Genomic DNA, 21,195 nt, shown 5'->3' with positions numbered 1-21,195 from the left:
ATAGAGAATGTGTTTCTGAGGACATATTGTTTTCTTCTGCATGTCAACTTACTTTTCTCTATAAACTAATATTTATTATTTTCTTAAGGATAATTCATATGATATCAAGAAATGTTTCAACTAATCACTATATCTAGAGCTGTCATGACTCAAGTGAACAGGACATGTCTGAAATGTTGCATTTGAGATGAACATATGAACATACTAGTTCTTTTCAAATGCATATTTATTGATTTATGGAAGTCAAAGTGCTGCTTACAGCTAGTGGCCAGAAAATCTACTAACAGGTACATGTAGCAATATACTGAACAACAGTCATTTGAATAATAGGTGTCTATCCAACAAGCACATTGTAGAAGATAAGATCCAGTCTCTCTAGTAAGGTAATGGATAATAACCAGTATGGAATATGAGGAGAATTAACTTGAAGTCAAAGAATCTGATAGAATGTTTCACGGTGACTATGGAAGCCCTTGGATATTTTATTTATATACATTGTAATATCGTAGAAGATTTAGGGAAACTTATAAAACATATAAAATTATAAGATAGAGGATTAGAAGAATGAGCCAGAGAAAAGAGCAAACGCAGAAATAGAAGGGAAGTCATTGTCAGGGTAAATCTAACAGAAAAATATACATGAGCATCTCCTGGACATTGCCTAATGGTAGTTTATAAGTGGAGAATTTTGTTCTCAGCAGCCAAGGCAGAGAAGATGTATAGATTAAACAAGAAGATGCTTAGCCCTATGAAGAAGAGGGAAAGATTATAACAAAAAGTGCTAATGAACAAAATTATAGTATATAGCAGAGTTCTTATCCTGTGGGTTGCAACCCCTTTGGAGGTCAAATGACCCATTCACTGGGGTGACCTAAGACTATCAGAAAACACAGATAATTACACTGATTCTTACCGGCAGCAAAATTACAGTTACAAAGTAGGAACAAAAATAATTTTATGGTTGGAGGTCACCACAATATGAGGAACTGTATTTAAAGGCCCACAGCATTAAGAAAGTTGAGAAACAGTTTTATAGGTTTGGGAAATCTCTAGAAGGAGATTCTTTTGTTTACCCATAGGACAGAAGCTAGGCAATGCTTGTGCAAAATGTTCGTTCCCAAGCCCATCACAGATCTAGTGAGTGCTTCAGAGACTAGGAGCATGTGGGGTAAGTTAATTCAGAGCAAGTAGGCTTTGGTGGTCTTCCCACAGGAAACATTTGGAAACTTTAGGACCTGGGACAATAGTACATTGGAAAGTGATAGATGAGTCAACGGTAAATTTGGGGTAAAGGGGATTGGGTTGGAAAATTTTTATCAAGTGGCACAGGAAAGGCACAGAGATGAACATCAAAAAGAAAGCTCAGGATGCATTGTGGGGAACCATAGTTATCTCACTGAATGCGGCTTGTTTACGTTGTTCTAGAGGCAATAATCTTGGAGACTTACTCCAAAGGAAGAGAGATGAGATTGAGCAAGGTAAAAGTATTGTAAATTAGACCAGAGGCATGAAGGTAGTTGCTACTGTTGGGTACTGATGAACCTCAAGGCAAAGATAGCAACAGCCGAACAGAAACAGAGGAAGTCAAAAGTTGATGCACATGCCAGCCAGAGGTAGCTTAGAGAACTGACTTCAGTTATGGGAGATGGAGGACACTATGTATAAAAGACAGACAAGAGAAATAAACTATTAGGATGTGTCATACTCCTGAAGATACCAGTGACAGTACAAGGTAGTTGAGTGAAGCAATGTTCCTTTTGGATAGTGATAGGAATGGGGTCTAGTTGTACTGGCTGTCCACCAATCAGGAGACCAGGAGAATCTTCATATTTGTTAGATGAATTCTGTTGGGATTTTTGCTGAGTGTAATTTCTCATTGAGTCATTGCAGTGTGATGAGGGGCTTTCATACCACTAGAGGTGTGGTAATGCCATGGTTTAAACAAAGAGTTTCCAAACCACATTGTATGCCAGACCACCTTGTAGATGTGTTGGGAGAACTGATGCTCTGGATTTCAAGCTCAGTAGTAAAGTAGAAATAGCAACAACCATAACAAATTGCATTATTTGACACTAGTCAACTCTTTTGTACACTCGCTTATTTAGTTCACTGAGTATAGTACTATAGAGTAGATGGAATTATTTTACTCCCATGTTATGAAGGAAAAAACAATAGATAGTCAATAAATAGTAGATTCAGGATTTGTACTTGTGAATTCTGATTTTAAAAGATGCCCCCCTCAGCCTTCAGGCTACAGTGGATCTGGGGGGGGGGGGGTAAGGGAAGAGTCCCTGTGATAAATGTACACATGTAGGGATGTTTTGATCACAATATGTAGGCTTCTATTAACATATATGTGTAGGTATTTTGCAAGTAAGGTTTATCAAGAAACGAGTGAAAGTCATAAACAGGCTCAGTCTAGTCTTAGGTAGTGCAGATTGCAGCCTTTAAAATCTAGTATTCACAGGAAGTTCTCAATACTCAATGCTTGCTCAGAAGGTGGTTGGAGGATTTATGTCTCCCATCTTATATCCTGGAAACCTGTGGAAAAAGCCTGAGTCCCTTTGGTTGTGTATGAAGCAGGATTTGTGGTTATGGGAAAGAAACAGAAGTTGTTATTTATAGCCCTTGGATTCAGTAAAATGTTAACTTTTAAATAATTTTTAAAATAACATTTTTTAAACCACAAAGGCCTAAAGATAAATTCTATCTGTGTGTCTTTGCTTGAATTATGCTTATCCAAGAAGACATTTACAAAGAAGCCCTTGGATGGGTGATGTCTGTCCCTGTCAGATGAGGGTATTTTAATAAAAAAAAAAGGAAAGAAAAGAAAAAAAAGCAAAATCAAAATATGCAAGTGTGAGAGAACAGTTTTATTCCTCACAGACACATCAACACAGCCTCTGCAGGTGGATACTATTCCTGGAATTTAGAGTCCACAATGAATAGGAACTAATGTATTCCTTTATGATGAGGAGATTAGGGGGGACATATAGCAAGAAAATAGCCAGGGTGTTTTACCTCAAGAACAGAAGCACCTCCAGTGAGTGTGTAAACCCATGGTATTTGAAGGATTTGCCTGATCCAAACAGAGCTAACAAATGTCAGCCCTGCCTTGCCAGATCGAAGAGATTTTTTCCCCCAGAAGCTATAAACCCACAATATGAATGTGAATGTGAAATTACCTGAATTTTCAACATTTGCAACTTGTTCAAAACAGTTTTAAAAATACGTTGGGGACTAAACAAAACATGCCTGGTTCACGGATTTAGCTCTTGGGCTTCCAATTTATGAGCTCAAAACTAGCTATTATAATCAGAAGTGCTGAATGTGATGACACAAAGGAAGCCAGTCTCTGAGTTGCAGAGGAAGGCTTCAACCAGGCAGAAGGAAGACAGAAATATAAGCCCTACAGCATTGGGGCAGTGCCGATACTGAGTCAATCCACAGAGTACAGATCATGAAGACTGGTCGATAACATATAATTCCCCTATAAATGTGAGAAAAGACCAAACGAGGACACCATTTTGGGGACACATAAGGGAACAAATAACTTTTTTGCCTCCTTTTTCTTTCTTAATGTAAGAATAAATACATTGATAAAACATAAACAATGAGGGAATGAGTTCATAAAGTTGAAAGTGTTTGAGTCACCTTGGAAATTACTTAAGCAGACTAAATGCCAGCTTCTTCTCTGCAACATTAGATGGTGCTGCCAGTCACGTGGGGACATTTGAGTGTACATGGTAATGCCATGCATCACGGCCCAAGTTTTGTTTCACTGACAGGTTACTCCATCATTTTTCCTATAGTTGGGGCTATTCAGTCTCCTAATCATGCCTGGAACCCATGTCAAACCCGTTTGAAAATGAAACTTAAAATGCTTGCAAGAATGACAGTGTTAGTTCATTTTTCAATTTCTGTGATAAAAATAAGCTGACAAAAACAACTGAAAGAAGAAAGAAGGACTTATCCGAGTGCACAGTTCAAATATAGCAGGGAAGTCAAGGTGACAGGAACTTGAAGCAGCTTTATATCTACAAACAGGAATCAGGGTGCAATCAGTACATGCAAATTCTCAACCTGCCTTTCCATTTTATATAGTTCAGGATACTTGTCTAGGGAAAGTTCCATCTCACATTTATGATGGGTCTTTCCATATCAATTAACTGAACCAGGATGATCTCTCATTTACATGCCTGAGATTAACTAAACCCTGATAGATATGCCTAGAGGCTTACCTTTTAGGTGATTCTATATTTCAACCTCACAATTGAGATTAAGTTTACAAGGATGACTGTTTAATAATGATTGAAAATAGACTTTTACCAAGATGGCTGTATGAATCTATTCCTTCCATTTTCCATCAAATATTCTTAAGGACCCTGCTTATCTAGAACTCCACATGATATGCAGAAAGATTCTCACAACACATCCATAGCATTTTATACCAAGATACTTTTTTTCCTGTTTAATAAAACAGTGAAATTTCCCAATCAGACTACTAGCTGGATGCTGAACTGTCTTGGTCTTTTTCTTTCAGGTAGAAGATGCACTGAGCGAGGTTGAGTTTCAGCTCAAGGTGGACCTGCACTTTACGGATAGTGAGCAGCAGTGAGTCTTACGGGCATCCTTGGGCTGTGTTTCTGCCTCCGCCAGTATCTCACACATGGTGTTTCCTCAAAGACAGTGTCCTTATAATTTCTCTACAGTAACCAGTTTCTAGTAATCTGTGATGTCCTTCAGTTGTCCCAGTCTTCTTGATTCAAGTAAACTGATAAAGAAAAGCCCTCAGAGGTGTGCCCAATAGTTTGGGTATCAGTTGATTCTTGATGCTGCAAAATTGACAGCCAAGATTAGCCATTACAACCTGTCTTCCAGAGCCTGGAAATGCTCACTCATTTGGAGCCAGGTTGTTCAGGTTCTACACATAGAAAACTGCCAACTTTGTGCTTTATTAATGGGTATATTCTACTAGAAGCATTTTTTCCCATGTGGTACTGATTTGGGTGGATTTAGAGCAATGTCTCTGCAAGGCTAGACAATCAAAATCCCTTTCATATCATTCTTGCTGCATTACCATGTGTTCATACTGAACATCTGCTATTGTTCTTCAGTTCTCTGAGAACTGAAATTCTATTTATGTAAAACTAGCTAAGAAAATAAGCATAGGGCAGGTCTCCTTTTTATAACCGCATCATTCAAGTTTGTTCTGTGACTTCTACAGTCTGCCCTGGGCTGACCTCTACCCTCTGCCCTCTGCCCTCTGCCCTCTGCCCTCTGCCCTCTGCCCTCTGCCCTCTGCCCTCTCTCCTCTACCCTATACACTCTACTGTCTACTCTGGGCTGCACTATTAGCTTCTTCTCCTTCCTGTATTCTTTCAGGAATTAAACAAACAGTATTTCTCTAGTTTATTAAAACATGTGGCACAAAAACCTTTAAGCTCTTCTCTCATTTAATGCTTTTTAAAAAAAATCAGACCTTCTTTGTGTAGATATTCTCAACATACACATACACACAAACACATACACACACACACAACACACACACACACACACACACATACACACACCTGTTTCTTTCTTGACAATATGGGATTTCCCTGGGATGGTGGAAGTCCATCCATCTACCCCTCAGATTCAAAGCCCCAGTTTCTTCTTCACATACCCCCTACCATCATCTGAGATCTTTGTCTTCGCCCCTCCAGCAATAATCCAGTCTGAGGCCCCAATTCTCTTGGCTTCATAAACTTCCATTCTTTGTGCCACATGTCCAGTTGCCTATAGAACCATACTGTCAATCATAAAATTATACCAGAAATTATTGTCTAACAAGGTCTTCTAATAGATTAAATGACATATCACAGTGGATGCTATTAATGAGTTTTCCTTGCTAGCAGAAGAACAGTTAATGGAGAGCAAGATACAGGAAACTGGTTGTGTAAAGCATGTGAAACATAATAAATTAGGCTCAGTATTCTTCAACTAGGACATGGGCAAAATCCTACATTTTTTCCAAATTTCAATAGCTTATAAGATGGGTATCAGGCTTTGAATCATTATTAATCAAGTATATTGTTTTGCTTTTCTTTTTCCCCATTTTCTTAGCAGCATGTAGAAAACAAACAAACAAAATAGGGAGGCTATTGTTCAGACCACATTAGACCAGCTAGTGAAGTCCCTCTAATATATTACTAGAGCAATGATGGTCATTGTAATAGTGGTGCTGTCATCTAATGGGAGGAAACCAGTCATGCTGATAAATAGTAAAACACACAGGACATCTCTGTTTTCCACCAAAGCACTATTCAGTTCTTAAAGTCAGAATTACTGAAGTGGAGCCACATGTTCTAGATCATCATCCTATCTGCGCTTTCCGATTTGGAAGGGTCCATCAGTACCTGCTTACTCAGGGCCATGGTTTATGAGTTCTTTCTTATACATGGCCAGGATACTCATACCCACATAGCCCTTCCAGGCCCTGCACAGCTCAGCAGATAGGAAATTCATTAATACTTAAAGGGATGTTGTGTTCTCTCAGTTAACTTTAAATTTATTCATTACAAGTGTGGAGAATAATTCTGTTGGGAAGGTTGTTCTTCCTGGGAGATATTGACTTTTGCTGAGTTTAATTATTTTTTTTTGTTTAGGTCCTTTATAAGAACTTCATTCTCCTGTCTCCACTCTCCAAGTTCACCTACATCTTCTCTACACTGAGTTCCCTAGAAAGTGTGCTTCTTCTCCATGAATGGGTGCTGTCCATTGAACAGCATAGAACAATGGTTATTTTTCTCTTTAGTTCTTCCTTATGAAGGAGGTGTCTGTTGTGCTTAACTTCTTGCTGCCAGGAGTTGATGTCTAAATGAACTTAAAGCAATACTGTGCAGTAACTCAGTACATAAGACAAAAAGTCCTGGTCTGGCATGTCTGTTTTCCTTGTGGCTATGAACAAGTTAAACAATTCACATTAGTTTCATATATTCTTTTATTGGTAGAATATGACTAGCAACCATGTTATATGAGTGTCAAAGCAGAATGCCCAATCCATAGTCAAGACTCAGATCATTGTCATACACATAAATGTGAGACTAAAGCCAACAATTCCTGACACCCATGGCTGGATTCTCTCCCTCTCTTTATCAAGTTTCTTTCTGGTCCAAACAGGAAGTGTGAGTTGCCTGTAGTTACATTTAGCACTCAGGGTTCATTAGCTAGTGATCCTTTGCACACAAGCAGCAAGGGCCACAAGGAAAGTCTCTTGGTTGGCAGTGAGAACCTACTCCCTCAACCTCCCCCTCTTTGTTCTCTATTTACCCATCCTCTGTTACACTCCTGGAAGATACTTTAAATGGCATACCTCAATCAAGCTCTGGCTTAATACAACTTGCAGACACAGAGACTGTTTTTCAGCACTTTTGTTTAAAAAAAAAAAAAAAACTCTTCCCTTTTTTCAACAAAAGGAACTTCTGGGCTTGACTGACTGTGAACCTGTCTCTTAGAATTGGCTATCTACTGATTTCAGCAGTGTATTATAGGGACCATTTAGCCTTTGGCCATTCAGTCAGTCAGTAGTCATTTCCACAAGCAGAGGCTTGCTCACCTCCTCCATTTTGCCCTGTACCAGGGAAATGCTAGAGCTGTAAAGATGCGTTAATTGCAGCTCCTGCCCTCTGAGTTAGAAATCTAGCAGAAAGTACAACTTCAAAAATCCATGCAGCATTCTAAGAACAATGGACAGTCAGTCTATGAGTAGGAGAAGATGGGCAAAGGTCCAAGAGAATTGTGCTTTTGAGAGAAGCCTGGGAAAGATCTGGTCATCTTCACCATCTCTGGGGTGAAGGTTTAGTGGTGCTGACAACAGAGCTGAAGCCCACAGCTGCTATGTGAACTTCTTCATCCTGCTTTTGCCAATTGAGGAACAAATTCTTTCAACCAGATAGGATATTGCAGTAAGATATTGAGTTAGACATTGAGGCTGCAAAGTGAAGTTGCTTGAATGACAACAGAACTGTCCAACTATGCTCATTTGAGCTCATTCACTTGCCTTTCAGGCTGAGAGATGTGATTGGGACACCGATGATCAGCAGTCGCACACTTGGCCTACACTTCCACCCCAGGAGGGGTCTGCACCACCAGGTCCCTGTCATGTTTGACTACTTCCACCTGTCAGTGATCTCAGTGGCCATCCATGCTTCGTTGGTGGCTCTGCAACAGCCCCTGATCAGGTATGGAGTTAGAAGTAGCCCTACCATTCATAAGGATTATCACTGAGAGACGGTTTGCTGAAGTGATCAGCACAAGCTAGAGATGCTTGTCTTTGGTTGCTTGGCTTAGGCTTGGGTCTCACTGTGTCCCATAGAAGAGGTGGGAGAAAGTTGGAGAGAGCTTTGAGCTCCCAGCAGACATTGGGGGATTGAAGGGATGACTGACTTACAAACTGTAACCCACACCTCAAAGACATGGATTCTTCCCCTGGTTTCATGTTTACCTAGCTGTGGCTTAAGAAGCTCCTTGTGTGTCTGAGCTACATAATATCTTGTCAGTAAAATTGGGAACATTCACATGTATCTGAAGTTGCTTTTTTTTTTTTCAATTCATTTGATATTTTTTAGGATCTTCCAGGTTCCCAGTTATTTCTTTTTAGTATTCAATTTAAGTCTAAATTATATTTGATACTTTATATTGTATTTGACACTTTCATATGTATATGTTTTGCATTCTGATTATTCTTATTCCTTTCTTTTGGTCTCTGTTCCACTCCTGCCAATCCCCTTTCTTCCCTACCAGTCCTTTTAAAAACATTCACATCTTTCATTATTTTGTGACCCACTGAGTTTAATGGGGGCCATTCATGTGAAGATTTAGTGAATCCCAGTGGAGGACAGGGATACATTACAGAGGTCCACATCTATTCTTTTCTGCAGTTACTGTTTTCTCAAGAGCACATTTGCTGGTAATATATTTTGCCTTTGCCCTTCATTGATTCGCCCTAAATTATGTCTAAGGTGCATAGGAGAACTTAGGTTTTCTTCACTGTATAAATGGAGGTACAAAGCTCATAAGAGCTGTTGTAGTAGGATTGGCATGGCCATTCAGTAATGTCCCAGAAAGTCTGAATATGCTCATTTAGATAATTTTAAAACACTGAGGACTCATGGCTAGAGATACATAAATGTGTAGTGGGATATTTTGTGTAAATTCTTTTCATACAAAGGAAGGGGATTTGTTTAGTTCTCTGTTCTAGACAGCTTCTAAGAATTTTCCTGTGTGTGAGAAAACCAGGGTCCTTGATGATTTCAATGGCCATGGTCTAAAAGCTCTGATCTCTATTAGGATCTGAGAACAGAGAATGAGATATCTGCCCTTGGACATGAGATGTGACTGTGTCCCTTGACTCAGTTCTACTCATCTGCTTAAGACTGTTCTATGCTCTCCTGACCAACAGTCAGTTCAGAATCTCAGTAAGACTGAGTGAGGTGATGTATATTGAGTAACTAGGGTGAAAAGCATCACCCAAAGATCGAGTAGTGTGGCTGATGGGCAAGGTAAAGTGATTCTGAAAGGCAAACTTAGATTTCAGGGAGGAAAGTTGGGGGAAATGGTAGTAGCACTTAGGAGTATAAAAGTCTGCAAAGAGTTAAGTCAGAGCATACAGCAAAGAGCAGAAGAAAGGGAAATTCAGAGGATCAGACAGCCAGTGAACAGCAGTTGTGAGCATGGAGCTAAAAGCCAAGGTCAAAAAGTCATGGCCTTCTGGATCTAATATTCTTCTACCCAAAACTTTTCTGACTCCTAGATTAAAGGTCCTGGATTGAGGGAAAAGGGGGGACATGCATCAGGGGTCTATGGTTTTCTTTCACTTGTAATGAGTGTATAAAGAGGAACTGCCATACTTTAGTAGAGGCATCAGCACACATAGAAACAGACATATACAGAAACAGACACACACAGTAACACACACACACACACACACACACACACACACAGTGAATCTGCAAAGGACACACTGATTTCTAAGAACAGACCTTTCCTTCAGAGGGTCCTCAGAGCTCTGATAGAGATATGCTGAATTAGATAGGGTATTAGAGCAGAATGATATAGAAATGGTATAATCTAGGTCTATGGGAAAGCAACCCAGACCTTGGGAAGCTGCCATTCTAGAAATAGAAAGCAAAGTACTGTTCTCCTGCAAGACATGTTCCCCAGCTGGGTGATTTCCTCAGATCAGGAAACACTACTTCTATGAATGTCTCTGGTGGGATCTGTGTGCCAAGGGTGAGACAGAGCAGATGTGCCCTAAGATCAGCAGAGACTGCTCCACTGGAGGCTACGCAACAGCCTAGATAGAAAAGGAAGTGACCTTAAGGGGTTCTGGGTCCCAGAGTCAGGAGCATCTGGTTGCTTAATTCCATCACTTACTGGGGGATCTTTGAATAGCTTATGTCACATCTCTAATTATATGTTTTACCATATAGACACATAAATTTACATATAAAACAAAAATGTTTATGATAACAAACCAACAGAAATTATGGTATATAATAAAACCATGTGGACTGTCTCACATGACAAATATGTGTATAAGTAAAGGTTCTTGAAGCAATTGTAGGAATACAGAAACTAGAAGTTCTGAGAGCACATATTGTGGCCCTGGCCTTAAGATACTTGAGTCTGTAAGCCATCCAGATACTCAGCTTCTAAACTGAGTGCTATGCAAAGTAGTGAGAAGACCTGAGTAGGATAGGTGTTTAAAGGATGGGTTTCAGGACTGGGGGGCCCTCAGTGACAAACTGAGTCCCTACTTTCTAACTCTATTCAGTTGAGCATATAGAATTTAGTTTTACTCAACAGAAGGAGAATGTTAGAAGGCTTCAGTGACAGCACACAGGGAAGCCCTTCGGTATGTATGTATCTGATTGATGATGATGACAATGATTTGTAAAGCCTCTATTATATTCTGGACCACTCAGTACTGATTAGCTCTTGATAAATGACAGGTAACTCTTTGCACGGGGAGGTTCCCCTCTCCTTGTGACTAAAAGAAAAGCTTTACTGAAGGCACATGGATTCTGATTTTGTTCCACCCAGGGGACAGGAGAGTGTGACATTGAAAATTGAATTGGGGAAAGTAAATTGAAGTCAGATTTTGACAGTTTAATTAATGATGCATCCAGGGGATGAATGTAAATCAGTTGAGCATCAGGGGCACTGAAGACTTGTGCCTGAGAAAAATCCTCAAGATTTACCCTCCTCAAAACTCCTTAAAGCAGGAGGGTCAGTAGTGCAGGCAGGAGTTCAACTGAGCAGTCCAAAGGGTCCCCAGCACCTGAAATCACCTTTTGGCTCTAGTGTTGCTAAGAGCTCTGATACCGTCGAACCATGGGTTTGGAGCCAGGATGTCTCAGAAGAAGCCTTAACCTTTTGATAGGAGCACACTTTGCATATTTTTCAGCAGCAGCCTTCCAGATGGGAACATATATAGTTGCTGGAGAGTTAAACTTCACAGATGGGGTAAAAATAGAACCACCTTCCACTCTCTGGGTTTTGCAAGAAGAATTTCTGTCTTGGCACAAGGTAGCTGAAACAAAAGGAACTCTTTTAGCTTGTGGGAAATACCTGTCAAATAGGGCAAGCACCAGCTTTTCCAGAAAAAAAAAAAAAAAAACAACTCATAGCATCAGTGAGATCCAACAATAATGCAGCAGGTGTGGAACCAAACTTTAACCTCAGAAGACTTTTAACTTTCACCGAGAAAGAAAAGAAAATCTAATTTTGTTATCTTCAAATAGGTAAAACTGAGTCTTTCCCAGGGGGTCCCTTCAGTATAAAAAGCTACAATTAAATAACAAGTATTTTAGTTCTGTATTGCCATATATCTTAAAGAAGGGGTCATGATTATTTATGTATACATATTTTTTATTCTACCCTATTCATACTGGTTCTGCCTGGTTGAATGGTAAACTTACTTTATCTCTTGGTTCAATCCAAATCCAAAGGCAGATGTGCTAGCACATGCTTATAACCTCAGCACATGGGAAGTAGGGGCAGGGGGACCAGGAACTTGACCAAGCTGGCGTGTATAAATAAAACCTCGTCTTAAAAACAACCAAAACCAAAGCAAGTTCAAATAGTATTTGTATTATATAATGCAACTGTCCCTCAAGTACCCAGAAGCTCAAGATAATAATATGAAACAATATGTTTTCCTGTAGCCTATGTATATACTACTGCTGCATGTTTTAGATTACCCCCAAATTACTTACGATAGCAATTAAAAGAAGGGGATTAAATTAAGTCTGGCATCCCAATGCCATTACATGTGTAGATGTTAGTGAGCAACTGAGTGATTTTGATACCAATTATATCACCAAGGATAGTCATTAGCTTTTACTAATTTCATCATTTGCTAGACCTTACATTTAACACTTATTTTCACCAATGATAGGAGTCTCTGTGATGCCCCATGGCTCAAGCGCACTATTAACCCTTCAAACAGGTAATGAAATAGGAGGTCCAAACTTAGGCCAGATCCTAATATGTAGGTGCTGTTGGCTTGTAACTCCTGCTAGCAGGTGTCTGTCCTCATAGTCATAGCTGTCCATGGTGTCATATCCTATCTGAGTACTCGGTCATTCCCCCGGTTTACTTCAGGTACAAGGGGAAGGGATTGGGGTGCATGATGTAAAATTCACACCAAAAACAAAACAAAACCAAATAATAAAAAGTAAAAAATCCAAGCCATTTTTGATTTTTAATTTTTTAAAGAATTTCATACATAAGTACTATATTTACATTATTTAACTCCACTCCCTTTTCCAACTTCTCCTGTGTCCTTTCTGCTCCCTCATATTCATGACCATTTATTTGATTATTATATTACTATATATATACACACACACATATATATATAGGTACATATATGAATTACACACACACACACACACACACACACACACACACACACACACACACATATATATATATATATATATATATATATATATATATATATATTGTTTGTGCATACACATGCACCTGTATGTATATACATACAATTAAATACTCATTTAATATAGCTCATAAATATGTGTTTGGGGCTGACCACTTGGTACTGCATAACCTATCAGGTGGCTTGTCCCTTCTGAAGGCTGGTTCTTTTCCTCTCTTGGCAGACATTAGTTGCCTGTAGATCTTCAGCTAGGGTCAGAACCTTGTGCAGTTTCCCCCATGCTCAGTTTTAGCCTCCCTACAGGGGGCTACATTGACACATGGCCACTTACCTCCTGTTTTCCCCCCTTCTTTCTAGTTTCACTCGCCCAGGAAGAGGCTCCTGGTTAGGCAAAGCTGGCCCAGACACAGGATCAGAACAGTCCACCATTTCTCTGGAAAACTTGGTCTTTGGAGCTGGATACTGCAAGCCAACTTCCTCAGAGGTAAAGTCTGTATGGGGCCAAGCTCCCATGACTGGTAATTCTCACCTTGTATGAGGTTCCTTCTTCATTCAAGTGTTTCTTTAGGGTGTTTGGCCATTTCCTTCAAGGGCCATCCATCCTTTCACTTCTGACTAATCTTCTCTCAGACAGTAAAAATCTCTGTAGCTGTTGTAGGAGTATCTTATCTTATGGTTCCTCTAACTTGTGGTTCTTTGGGAAATAAGAGGTCTCTAGGAGGTTGTACTATTGTAAGGAAGTTTCCTTCACACTATGTGGTACTAAGAAGTTTCTGTTGGCATTGAGTAATGCCTGATTTCAAAACCTGGTTCCACCTTCTGTTTACTCACTTTCTGTGATTCTGTCTCTTCACCCATAGAGTGGCATCACTAAGAACCACTAATCTCATGTGCAATTATATAAACTCAATGTCGTCCCAACTGAAAGTTCTTAGTCTAGTACCTAGGGCTTAGTGGCTGCTTAATAAATAAATGTGTGTACCTTTCCATTCTCTTTTCTTCTTCTCAGGAGGTACCTGGCATTTCTGTTCTTTCATCACTGCCTGTATTGCTCTTTAACACATGAGACATTTTTGGGCATGCTCAGAAATGACTAGCCAGTATTACTCAGGGTTGCCCAGAGACACAGAACCAACATGAATGATTCCTTCCTTGTTTTTATTTTCATTTATATTCTTTTTTTTTTATTCGATGTATTTTTACTTTATTTGATATATTTTTTATTTACATTTCAAATGATTTCCCCTTTTCTGGTCCCCCACTTCCAGAAAGTCACATAAGCCCCCTTCCCTCCCCCTGTTCTCCCACCCACCCCTTCCCACTTCCCTGTTCTGGTTTTGCCTTATACTGCTACACTGAGTCTTTCCAGAACCAGGGGCCAATCCTCCGATCTTCTTGTACTTCATTTGATATGTGGATTATGTTTTGGGTATTCCAGAGTTCCAGGCTAATATCCACTTATTGGTGAGTGCATACCATGATTGATCTTTTGAGACTGGGTTACCTCACTTAGTATGATGTTCTCCAGCTTCATCCATTTGCCTAAGAATTTCATGAATTCATTGTTTCTAATGGCTGAATAGTACTCCACTGTGTATATATACCACATTTTTTGCATCCATTCTTCTGTTGAGGGATACCTGGGCTCTTTCCAGATTCTGGCTATTATAAATAGGGCTGCTATGAACATAGTGGAGCATATGTCCTTATTACATGCTGGGGAATCCTCTGGGTATTGACAAATGGGACCTCATAAAATTACAAAGTTTCTGTAAAGCAAAGGACACCATCAAAAGGACAAATTGGCAACCAACAAATTGGGAAAAGATCTTCACCAACCCTCCATCAGATCGAGGGCTAATATCCAATATATACAAAGAACTCAAGAAGTTAGACCCCAGAAAACCAAATAACCCTATTAAAAATGGGGTACAGAGTTAAACAAAGAATTCTCACCTGAAGAACTTCGGATGGTGGAGAAACATCTTAAAAAATGTTCAACTTCATTAGTCATCAAGGAAATGCAAATCAAAACAACCCTGAGATTTCACCTTACACCAGTTAGAATGGCTAAGATTAAAAACTCAGGAGACAGCAGGTGTTGGCGAGGATGTGGAGAAAGAGGAACACTCCTTCCTTGTTTTAATGAGTTGACTTGAATGATTCTGGAGATTGAGGAGTTTACAAATATGCATTCAACAAGCTGGAGACCCAGAACAGCTCATAGCAGAGAGCAGAGTTTTCGACAAAATCTAAGTCCAGAAGATGGATGATGCTGTCATGTATGAGAAACAACTGCTTGTTTTGTTGAAGCCAGAAAGTGAGTGGTTAGGACTAGCCTTGTTGCAATGGGGAGGGAGATCTCTTTCACTCAGGCAGGTCTTTTGTTTGGTTCAAAAACAATCATTCTCAGTTAGAAACATCCATCCTGACAGTTGCAGCAATGATTAACCAAACATCTGCATACCCCACGGCCCATACAAATAAACACAACAGATTTATCTTGGTAAAGCCAATAACAGGAGTGTGTAAGACTGTGTCTAGCCAGCCCTGTCCTCCTCTGCTGTAGCAGACTCTTTGGTCAGACTGTTCAGGATACACAGTAAAACATTCACCTTCCTTCTCTGGACTTTTCCCTCATTTGAAATCTAGCCAGGAGATTCGGCTGCAAATGTCACATCAGTATCTGGGTCAAGCTGCTGAGTCACTTGTTTCCTGAGGACTCCAAAGGGGGATAACCACAATTCTCCTGGAAGGGTGAGAAACTGAGTCCATGGTCGGGCTTGGTCTCATGCATGAGCTGGCTTTGGCGAACAATAAGAACAGAATGAATACACACCCACAATACCTCTGACACTTACCAAGATTCCCGGAAACTGGTGTGCTTACCCTCCCACAGAGGAACCTCAAATGAGTGAGGGAGAGCGAGAGAAGGCTGAGTCTGCTAGCATAACATGGGTGTCTCACTTACCCACTATGCATGGCTAAATTCAAGATTCAGCATGGGGGGTGGCTAGGATAGAGGGCACTCTACCCTCCTACAGTAGATGTGTGGTGTACCCCCAAGTCATTTGCTAATTGGCTACTGAGACATTGACAGCTGATTCCTACTCTGGAACAATCACTCTGTCCAGCTTTCTATCACCACTCAACTTTCCTTGTGCCAAGATCTGCTACTCTCACAGCACTATGTGGTAGCTTCAAGAGTCTCCCTGATAGACGTACTACCTAAACACCTTCAGCTCAGACTCCTCCTAAGGGAATATGGCCAGAGACATTAGTAATTGGCAGCATGCACAGCCCAAGGCGGAACATTTACAGCAGGTGTCTTACATGCTGAGGTTCTTAGCTGATGCCACTGAAGAGTGTGAAATGGTCCTAATGTTCCATCAACTTGGGAGATGCTCTGGTGCTCACATCATTTGCACCAGTCAAGATCATTTGTACTAGCACTGTTGAGATGCCTTCTTTGATTTCTGAAATGCCCTAAGTATCTCTGGCTCACCTATGCAGGAGCTTTGAAGAGCTCCAAGTAGGGAACATCTCATTTAGCTTCTTCTCATGGGACCTAACATGTTACCTACCCTTTAAAATCAGTGTTCAAGTAATATGTGTTGAATGGATGGTTGGCAAAACTGTGTGCATCATGCTGGTACAGACTGGACAGCTAGAGACTCAGAAGAGAAGTTAGTCACTGTAGCAGCTAGAAAGTAGGGGCGAGCCACAGTATGATGGGCCATGTTTGGAGATTGCAAAGAGCCTAGTCCAGCACAGGGTAGGATTGCAAACACTTTAGAACATTCTGGCCCACTGGCCTTGTGCACGTGACCTAGCACACTGCCTATTGTAATGTGTCACCTTCTGTGACTCTTTACAATGTAGGGAAATTGGTGCTTATAGAAACTCAGTTTGCATAGTCGTTAAATGGGTACGATCTTTTAGGAACATTTCAGAGGTTTTTATGCATAGATACTTTATGGAGCAGACATTGGCAGGCACATGAAGAAGTAGAGTAGGGCTTGTTTGTTTGTTTTCTGTTTTTATTGGTTGTTTCTGGGGCTCTGTGTCAAATTAAATGTAACTGTCTTTCATATGTTCAGGGAGAAAGGCTGATTTGTGAGTCTTGGCATCGAGCTTGCTCCAAAACTTGGCTCAGTAAGTTGTTTTCAGGGTTTGGTTCTTTTTCTGTATGTTTTCCACTTGGGTCCCATCCAATTATGTGGAGTCAGCGCTGTGTACCCACCCTGTACCTTCCCACCAGGCAAGTCTGCCAAGCCAAGAATCCAATCTTAGTTCCACATCCCCTTGGGGGCTTTGCATGCAAATCTCAAGAAGCCCAGAGCATCAGCAGATAGAATTGGAATCTTCCTGGTCTGATGAATCAAGTTGATGCATCAGAGAACACGTGCTCCTCCCAGTAAGCCCTTCCCAACAGAGACATGTCAAAATACAGAGACTAGTGGGAAAATGAGCTTTTGGAACATACAGCATTCCAGGAAGGTGAGAGATGATGATGCAACTGGGTCTGCCCCATTTCTCAGATCCCTATGTTCTATGGCTCATTTTCCTCCTATGGCAACTTTGAAATTTGACCTTTGCATTTAGAGCTGTGGCCTGAGGTTTTGTGTATCTTCCTGTTACAAATCATATGAGCACTAGAGAAGTTATTTAGCCTTTTTAAGATGACATTCTTCTTGGGGGTGGTTACTACTAGCACAGCCTCACTGACTTCTATGTAGATAAAATGGTGCTCCAGAACAGAGTTTGGGAGAAAATTTCCTGAGAAAAGCCTCTGCTGATATGTATGTATGTATGTATGTATGTATGTATGTATGTATGTATGTGTATATATGTGTGTGTGTGTACATATATACATATTTATATGTATGTATGTCTATATATATATAAAATTTTTGTCTGCATGATTAAATCAGTATAAGTCTAACAGTTATTACTGTGCTGTGCTGTATGTGAGAGTTTTATTCTTGGCTGCAGTACTAAACTTCTGTGTGACTTTGAACCTGTCATTTGCCTTTTCTTGATATATTTCCCAGAAACTAGAAAAAAACATGAATCTTCCAGGAAAAACCTCTTCAGGGCTTCTCTGCTGTGTTGACTATTTTATCCCTGTCAGTGCTAAAAGCAGTTGGGGCAGTTGAGACACACTTGAGTCTATAGAGAAAAAAAAAATCTGATGCTGATTTCTGGCCTCCATGTGTGCAAACACACACACACACACACACAGAGAGAGAGAGAGAGAGAGAGAGAGAGAGAGAGAGAGAGAGAGAGAGAGAGAGAGAGAGAGAGAGAGAGGGACAGACAGACAGCAGAGATACAGAGAGAGAAAGAGAGAGAGATGCACACCCACACACATACACTATCACTGACGCCATCACCACGATGCCTTACTTTCACTAGAAGAAGTGCAGTCCTGGTCATTTTAGTTTACACCTATGGTCATCTGCTCTCCCTTATAATATCCAGCAAAGACAGAGAGGCCTCCAAATGATTTAATATATGAAATAGCCAGGTCATATTTCTTTTTAGAGATAAAGACTCTAGGACAGAAAGAAGTTAAGATATACATCCTGCCCTGTCCCCCCAGCATCATCCAACTAGGCAGCAGCTAAGCTTAAGATTTAATTGGATGAACATCTTATCATTTCCCAGTTGCCCCCTGACTCCAGGTGAATGGATTTTCAGACAATATATATCTGGAGGTGTTCCATGGACTCAGTTCCCCTGTGCAAGCCTTGTTTCTCTTTTTATGCCTGTGGGTATCTGGTTCCTAAAGTGTTTTCCGAAAGCATTTGTTCAGTTGCTATCTTGTTGTGCTTTTACTATCTCAGTGAAGGTTAGTAGTGCTATCTTAGTAACCTTAAACTTAAACTTAAAACTATCTTAGTTTTGCATCTCAGTGAAGGTTACTAGTGCTGAACCATTTTCCTATGGAGATTGGCTCCTCCTACATCCCCTCTGGAGAAATGTCCATTTAAGCAATTTGCCTATTTGTAAATTTGCTTATATTCGGTATTTAGCTTTGGTTTTTGTTAGTTTTAGGAGTTCCCTATACGTGTTGGATATTAGCTCTTTATCAGATCACACCCAAGACTGTTTCCTCAATTTCATCCAGTGTACCTGTATGCCCTGTCCCTTTGTAGGGCAGGAGTCTGTTTGACACGGCCCCACTTCTGGCTATTGCATAGCATCACCAATATAAATGTCTTCAAGTCTTCCATTACATTTTCTACAAGGCTTTTATAGTTTCAGGTCTGACATTACATTCTTTAATACATTTAGAATGATTAGAGTGTATAAGGTAAGGAATGAGTTTATTATTTCTATACATAAGGATATTCAGTTTTCTAATACCATGTGAATAACTATCCTTGCCCCATTATGTAGCCTTGGCACCATGTAGTGAATTTATTGTTGAGACTTCTCTTTTTTAAAAAAGGTGCATTATAGTGATATGAGTTCTTTGAAATAATGGAGCATATTTAATGATCTTTGGTGGGCTTACCCTTCTGTTTGCTTACTTTATATGCCAGTGACTGTAGCTGTAACTCACCATGTTAATCTTTGTAATTCCATTATGAAATCAATGGCTGTGAGACTTCCTGCTTTATCCTCTTCTCACAGTTTCTTTGGATGTACATAGTCCTTAGTGTCTTTTAGGATTATGCTCAATGACTTAAGTCATAGAACAGAGATAAAAGTACTATGCAAAATACCTACAGACCAACACACAAAAAAGACTGGAAGAGTAGCAGTCACCAGGGCGTGGGGAGAGAGAGAAGAGGTGGCAATTTTGATCCTATGTGGTAAGAGAGGTCTTTTTTTTTTTTTTTGATCCGATTCTTTTTTTTTAATTGATATATTTTTTATTTACATTTCAAATGATTTCCCCTTTTCTGGGTCCCCACTCCCCACAAGTCCCATAAGCCCTCTTCCGTCCCCCTGTTCTTCCATCCACCCCTTCCCACTTCCCTGTTCTGGAATTCCCCTATACTCTTGCACTGAGTCTTTCCAGAACCAGGGGCCACTCCTCCATTCTTTTTGGACATCATTTAATTTGTGGATTATGTCCTGGGTATTCAAAGTTTCTAGGCTAATATCCACTTATCAGTGAGTGCATACCATGATTGATCTTTTGAGACTGGGTTACCTCACTTAGTATGATGTTCTCCAGCTCCATACATTTGTCTAAGAATTTCATGAATTCATTGTTTCTAATGGCTGAATAGTACTCCATTATGTAAATATACCACATTTTTTGTATCCATTCCTCCATTGAAGGACACCTAGGTTCTTTCCAGTTTCTGGCTACTACAAATAGGGCTGCTATGAACATAGTGGAGCATGTGTCCTTATTGCATGCTGAAGAATTCTCTAGATATATGACCAGGAGTGGTATAACAGGGTCCTCAGGAAGTGTCATGCCCAGTTTTCTGAGGAACCGCCATGCCCAGTTTTCTGAGGAACCGCCAGACTGATTTCCAAAGTGGTTGCACCATCTTGCAATCCCACCAGCAGTGGAGGAGTGTTCCTCTTTCTCCACATCCTCGCCGACACCTGCTGTCTCCTGAATTTTTTACCTTAGCCATTCTGACTGGTGTGAGGTGAAATCTCAGGGTTGTTTTGATTTGCATTTCGCTAATGATTAATGATGTTGAACATTTCTTAAGGTGTTTCTCAGCTCTCCGAAGTTCTTCATGTGAAAATTCTTTGTTTAGATCCGTACCCCACTTTTTAATGGGGTTATTTGGTTCTCTGGGTTCTACTTTCTTGAGTTCTTTGTATATATTAGATATTAGCTCTCTGTCAGATTTAGGGTTGGTGAAGATCCTTTCCTAGTCTGTTGGTTGATGTTTTGTCCTTTTGATGGTGTCCTTTGCCTTACAGAAACTTTGTAGTTTTATGAGGTCCCAATTGTCGATTCTTGATCTTAGAGCATAAGCTATTGGTGTTCTATTCAGGAACTTTCCCCCTGTGTCCATGTCCTCCAGGGTCTTCCCCAGTTTCTTTTCGATTAGTTTCAGTGTGTCAGGTTTTATGTGGAGGTCCTTGATCCATTTGGAGTTGAGCTTGGTACAAGGAGATAAGAATGGATCGATGCGCATTATTCTGCATGTTGACCTCCAGTTGAATCAGCACCATTTGTTGAGAAGACTATCTTTTTTCCACTGGATGCTTTCAGCTCCTTTGTCAAAGACCAGGTGACCATAGGTGTGTTGGTTCATTTC

General features: G+C 40.2%; 1 protein-coding gene across 1 annotated transcript in view; it reads left to right on the top strand.

Moving 5' to 3' along the window:
* Window positions 1-21,195, top strand: part of Fam135b (family with sequence similarity 135 member B) — a 185,133-nt gene that overhangs the window by 91,111 nt on the left and 72,827 nt on the right. The window contains exons 4-6 of the mRNA XM_052160989.1: window positions 4,544-4,614; window positions 8,052-8,225; window positions 13,307-13,433. Coding sequence (XP_052016949.1) covers window positions 4,544-4,614; window positions 8,052-8,225; window positions 13,307-13,433 — 372 coding nt within the window. The remainder of the gene's footprint in view (window positions 1-4,543; window positions 4,615-8,051; window positions 8,226-13,306; window positions 13,434-21,195) is intronic.

This window comes from Apodemus sylvaticus, chromosome 17, assembly GCF_947179515.1.
Source record: "Apodemus sylvaticus chromosome 17, mApoSyl1.1, whole genome shotgun sequence".
Classification (NCBI taxonomy): Eukaryota; Metazoa; Chordata; class Mammalia; order Rodentia; family Muridae; genus Apodemus; species Apodemus sylvaticus.
The sequence above is the reverse complement of the archived record's forward strand: the minus strand, read 5'-3'. Positions and strand labels throughout refer to the sequence as shown.